The following is a 5,992-nucleotide window of genomic DNA, read 5'->3' on the forward strand; positions in this document are numbered from 1 at the left end:
CCGGTCCCGCGGGGACGTACCGTACAGCTTCACCGACAGCTGCCGCGCCCGCTCCAGGTACAGGACGGCGAAGCCCCGGTAGTCCGTCTCCCCAACAACCACGTCCACCGCCCCTCGGGCGCCTCGGGCTGGGCGGGGCCAGGTCGGCGGTCAGCCTCACCCCCAGCCCTGCACCCTTGTCCCAGTGGCCCGCGCCTCACCTTGGAGCAGGAAGCGACCTGGGAGCCCCGTGTCACCGTAGAGCTGCCGCACCTGCCAGCAGATCCCATCCCTGGGGGTTGGGGGCGGGAGGAGGCACAGCAGGCTTGGGGACCCCAAACTGGGTGGGGCCTCCCGGGACACTGGTCGCAGGGCCTCAGGCCGCAGCAGGGGTGGGGTTGGGGGCTGGGGCGGGAGTCGGGAGGCTGGGTGGGGGCGGGGCTCCGTGCCGGGACTCACAGCTTTCGGAAGGTGCTGACAGCCATGGCTGCACCCTGAGGAGTCACATGCAGTGTGGTGGCCTCAGCCCGGTGGCCCTGCTCCTGCAGGGAGCGGCACGAAGAGGCCACGGCCACAAGGAACCAGGTCCCTGAAAACTGGGAACAGGCCCCGTGACGGCGCGCGGGGACGGGGCCGCAAAGCTGGGCGAACGCCGCGCCAGCTCCTCCAAACCTACCTGCTGAGCATCGAAGTTGGCCTTGGGCTGGATGGTGCTGATGGGGGACGGGGGCCGAGGGGGTCTCTGAGCCCTCTGACCCAAGGGGCCGACGGCCAGGAGCAGAGTCAAGAGGGATGCCGTCCTGGGGGGCAGCATGGCGACAGCAGCGACAGTGACAGGCCTGGGGGCGGCGCAGGGCAGGATGGTCAAGTCCCGGGTCGGAGTCCACTGTCCAGTGCTGCCCAGCCGTCCGGCCCAGGAAGTCTGTGTCCATCCTCCCCCCCGGCCCTGGCCCCTGGCCCGGCCTCACGAACTCAGCCTCGCCCTGGACATCTGACCTCGACCCTGCACTTCCCGGCAGGGCCCTGTCACCATGTCCTGTGTACAAAGTCCGAGTTGACCTCTGGCTTCTTGCCCACAAGCCCCCACGTGACTTCCAGTGTGGCTGGTGCTCATCCCTTTGCATATTCATATCCCTTAAACCGCCAACAGCTCCTTGAGGTACGGACTAGTCTCATCCCCATAGCGAAGAACACTTGTGCCCGACACTGGGAAGCGCCGGAGCCAAGTCTCGAACCGGAGATCTCGAGCCTCGCCCGCAGCCCCGCCCACGACCCACGGCGCTCGGCCGCCGCCCCTCCAGGCCGCCAGGGGCGCTGTTTCTGGAGAGACCTAGCAAACACAGGCGCACAAAGAAGCACCGCCCGGGCCGCGGGGCCTGACGCGCAGGCGCAGTAACAGCCAACGCGGGCTGCCGGGCTCGGCACTCGACGGCCATCGATGCCTCGGGGCTCATGGCGTTGGCCTGGCGGGCTCGGTCATAGAGACGCGGCGGCCGGAGCGGCGACGGAGGGCGGAAGCGGGTCCGCGGGCAGAGGCCTGGCACCGGGGCGGGGACAGCGCAGCCGGGCGGAGGCGGCCGCGGTGAGTGCGCCCGGCCCCGGGAGCGTCGACATCAGCCATGTCCGAACCCCGGCCCGGACCCCAGCGCCCTGGCCCCGGGGAGCGTCGTCACCCCGCCCCGATCCCCGGCCCGGCCCCCCGGCCCCCGGCCCCAGCTCACCCGGCAGTGGCCGCACTGGCCCGTCGCCCACCTGGCAGGGCTCCCCTAGACCAGAGGGCAGAGGCCAGGGCCGGCTGGTGTCCCTGGCGGCGTCTGGGGCAGGCGGGCTGGCCCTCGTCCCGCCGGCCCCAAGTCTCTCCTGAGGAGGATCTCTGTCCCATGTTGACAGCTCCGAAGCCTGGGGCAGCAAGGTCAGAGAGGCAGGGTGCACAGGGGTCACCGACCCTTCGTTTCTCGGCCTCAGAGCGGTCACCAGCCCTGCCAGCCAGATGACTCCCTGGGATCCTGTGGGGGGAGGTCAGAGGGCCCCACCCAGGGCCCCACTCAGGACAGAAGGCTTGTCCTGAGGAGGGGGCCTTTTGGGGTGAGGGTGGGTCTGGGGTCTCAGGGCCCGCCGCCAGCTCCACCTCAGGCTGGACCAGGCCCGGAAGCTGCCTGTTCCGGGGATCCCTTGGCCTTTCCGGGGACCCTCAGGAGTGTGGGGTCCGAGGAGCGTGGCTGTCCAGGAGGCTTGATGAAGCTCCTGGATCCTTGGCCGGGGGGTTCTCCGCACATGCTTAGTCCAATGGAATTCCCAGCGGGGCAGTTGGTGGGCTGCCTCAGCTCAGCCGCAGGCCCCTGCGCCTCTCCTTGGGCCTGGGGGCTGGTGTCCTCCCTGGTCCACCTGGCGGCTAAGGGGACCGTGCATGGGTTTCAGGGCCGCCTGGGCAGAATGTCACGATGGACGAGGGGGGCATACCCCTGCTCCCCGACAGCCTCGTTTACCAGATCTTCCTGAACTTGGGCCCGGCCGACGTGCTGGCCGCGGGGCTGGTGTGCCACCAATGGCAGGCCGTGTCCCGGGATGAGTTCCTGTGGAGAGAGCAGTTCTACCGCTACTACCAGGTGGCCCGCAACGTGCCCCGCCACCCAGGTCAGCGCCTGCGCTCCTCCCTGAAGCCCGCTGGGCCTCATGCTGGTCGAGGACAGCCAGGCTGTGTCTCAAAGCGCAGGGCCTGGGAGGGAGGCTGAAGGGTGGGCAGGGCTGGCCCCTGGCGGTCAGGGCCCTGGCTCTGAGGCGTGGGGCCCCAGTGTGACACGCCCATACACACACACAGCGGCCACATCCTGGTACGAGGAGTTCCGGCGGCTCTATGACACCGTGCCCTGCGTGGAGGTGCAGACCCTCAGAGAACACACCGACCAGGTCTTGCACCTTAGCTTCTCCCACTCAGGCTGCCAGTTCGCTTCCTGCTCCAAGGACTGCACCGTGAAGGTGAGGGCGGCTAACCCTGTAGGGAGAGAGGGCCAGGCCACGAGTGACAGCTGGCCCGTTTGCTGCATCCGCATGGGGAGGCCTGGGACCTGGATCACCCGGGCTGGGAGGCTGGGGCTGGGCGGCCCTAACTGCCTACAGAGAAGAGAGGGTCCCGCTCGCAGCTGCTCCAGAGCCGGCCCCAAGCCCCACGCACTCACATCCCTCCGGCAGTCTGACAGCCACAGACAAGGGGCCCCCACCGGATGGCGGTTTCCAAGCACCGGCTCAGCCGAGCCGACCGGGAGAGGGGCCCCGTGCAGGGCGGGATCACGAGGTGCGCCTGCTCGGCCCCCCATGCAGATCTGGAGCAACGACCTGACCATCTCGCTGCTGCACAGCGCAGACATGCGGCCCTACAACTGGAGCTACACCCAGTTCTCCCAGTTCAACCAGGACGATTCTCTGCTGCTGGCGTCCGGGGTGTTCCTGGGGCCCCACAACTCCTCCTCGGGCGAGATCGCCGTCATCAGCCTAGGTGAGAGTGGGCCGAGGGTGGGCGGCCCTCCCACCAGGGCCGTCCCACCCAGGCCCCTGCTCCATCTCCATCTCTGCCCCGACAACCCCGCCCCTAATGCCCGGCTCCGCCCCCCACCTGGACAGCCCCGCCCCATCCCTCCAGCCCCGCCCCCCACGCCTCGCCCCATCCTGCTGCTCCCCCCAGACACCTTCGCCCTGCTGTCCCGCGTGCGCAACAAGCCCTACGACGTGTTCGGTTGCTGGCTCACGGACACCAGCCTGATCTCGGGAAACCTGCACCGCATCGGGGACATCACGTCGTGCTCTGTGCTCTGGCTCAACAACGCCTTCCAGGTGCGCGAGGGGGGGCCCTGCGGCCAGCGGCGGCCCCCAGCAGCCCGTGCCCACCCCCGTGCTCCTGCCCCCAGGACGTGGAGTCGGAGAATGTGAACGTGGTGAAGCGGCTTTTCAAGATCCAGAACCTCAACGCTAGCACCATCCGCACCGTCATGGTGGCCGACTGCAGCCGCTTTGACAGCCCGGAACTCCTGCTGGACGCCGGCGCCCCTGGCGCAGACCCTGGCGCAGACCCTGGCTGTGTCTTCGACCTGAGCAGCGACAGCGAGGACCAGGTGGTCGACCCGGGCCCGGCCCGCTCCAAGGGCTTGCGGCGCCTCCTGGAGGGCCGGGCCCAGCCCCAGCTGTCAGAGTGCGCGCTGGAGACCAAGGCGGCCGAGCTGCTGGCCCAGGGCCACACCAAGCCCCCCGAGCGCAGCACGGCCGCCGCCGGCAACAAACTCCTCATCTTCACCACGGGCTGCTTCACCTACTCGCCGCACCAGATCGGTGAGGGGCCCGGGCGAGGCTTCCCAGGGCGGGGCGGGGCCCGTCTGTGCGCAGAGTCCCTTCCTCCCTTTGCCCTGGGGGTGAGCGCTCGTGCAGACCCCCGGGGCGCACCTTCAGATCCAGGGGCACAGGGCCGGTGGCGCCACGGGCGTCTGGGCGCTCCCAGGCACCGAGGCGCCGCCCCCCCGGCCCCCCCCCCAGGCATCAAGCAGATCCTGCCGCACCAGATGACCACGGCGGGGCCCGTGCTGGGCGAGGGCCGGGGCTCCGACGCCTTCTTCGACGCGCTTGACCACGTCATCGACGTGCACGGACACATCATCGGCATGGGCCTGTCCCCCGACAACAGGTGGGCCTCTGTTGGCAGCCTGGGTGGGGGCGTCCGCAGGCCCCTACTGAGGAGCGTGCCCACGCAGGTACCTGTACGTAAACAGCCGCGCCTGGCCCAGCGGCTCGGTGGTGGCCGACCCCATGCAGCCGCCACCGATCGCGGAGGAGATCGACCTGCTGGTGTTCGACCTCAAGACCATGCGGGAGGTGAAGCGGGCCCTGCGCGCCCACCGCGCCTACACGCCCAACGACGAGTGCTTCTTCATCTTCCTGGATGTCAGCAGGGACTTCGTAGCCAGGTCCGGGGGCGGGGCCGGGTGGGGAGGGGCCCCGGCGGGCGGGCGGGGGCTCATCCCAGGCGCTCTCGCAGTGGGGCCGAGGATCGGCACGGCTACGTCTGGGACCGTCACTACAGCATCTGCCTGGCCAAGCTGCGGCACCAGGACGTGGTCAACTCAGTGGTCTTCAGCCCCCAGGAGCAGGAGCTCCTGCTGACAGCCAGCGACGACGCTACCATCAAAGCCTGGCGCTCACCACGCACTGTGCGTGTCCACCAGGCCCCGCGCCCGCGCCCCTTTTTCTCCTGGTTCGCCAGCCAGAGGCGCTGAGGGGCGCTGGGACCCACCGAGGAGGCCACGGAGGCCCATGGCCCTTTTCCGGGGGTTGAGCTGCTGCCCAGAGCGCGTGGGGGCAGAGAAGCTTGCTGCAGAAATGCCTTAGGACGTGGGCCCCGCAGGGCCACGGCGGGGGACGGCCTGGCCCCCACCACGCTCGTGCACGCACACCGCCTCCCACAGCTGTGCCGCTCAGCCCTGGGCAGCCGGGGCCGTCTCTGGCTGGCTTGGGCTGCACAGGACACTGGGCCCCCGCTCTTCACCCACCCCCTTCCCCTGGGCCTGGGCTCTGGGACAGTCTGCACAACACGTTCCCCTCAGCCAGCCCTGTGGGGCCCTGGCGGTGTTTGCTGGGCCCAGCCTTGCCCAGGGAGCCCAGGCTCCCTCTTCTGGGAACCTCCCAGCGTCAGGGTCGAGATGCGGGTCAGGCTGCCACGGGCCAGGCTGCCATGGGCCCAGGGGACGTGCATGTCACTGGTCACCTGTTCAGAGTCTGAATAAACAGTTGGCAACAGCACAGTGCCGACCAGTCTGTGCGGGGAGGGGCGTGGCATCCAGCGTGTGCAGGGAGGGCATGGCATCTATACGGGCCCTCGTCGTGCCTGCTGGACGGGGCGGGTGCCCCAGGCCACACGCTGGAGCTGTCCTGAACTGGGCAGCGGGACGCGAGTCTGCGTCCCCAGCTGCTGCCCCCGCTGCCTCTGTGGACAAGTCCCTGAGCGCAGAGACTCTGAAGCACGTCCGGCACG

General features: G+C 69.6%; 1 protein-coding gene across 1 annotated transcript; it reads left to right on the forward strand.

The window, feature by feature from the left end:
- Nucleotides 1-2,420: 2,420 nt before the first annotated feature.
- On the forward strand, nucleotides 2,421-5,757 carry FBXW5 (F-box and WD repeat domain containing 5; the record flags this gene model as incomplete). Its single annotated transcript, XM_079706622.1, has 8 exons — nucleotides 2,421-2,613; nucleotides 2,798-2,955; nucleotides 3,298-3,472; nucleotides 3,659-3,807; nucleotides 3,882-4,299; nucleotides 4,501-4,648; nucleotides 4,716-4,928; nucleotides 5,000-5,757. 8 exons carry the CDS (start codon nucleotides 2,421-2,423, stop codon nucleotides 5,235-5,237), a joined length of 1,692 nt encoding a protein of 563 aa, XP_079562748.1. The 3' UTR covers nucleotides 5,238-5,757.
- Between the last annotated feature and the right edge of the window lie 235 nt (nucleotides 5,758-5,992).

This window comes from Hyperoodon ampullatus (genome assembly GCF_949752795.1).
Source record: "Hyperoodon ampullatus genome assembly, chromosome: 6".
Lineage (NCBI taxonomy): Eukaryota > Metazoa > Chordata > Mammalia > Artiodactyla > Ziphiidae > Hyperoodon > Hyperoodon ampullatus.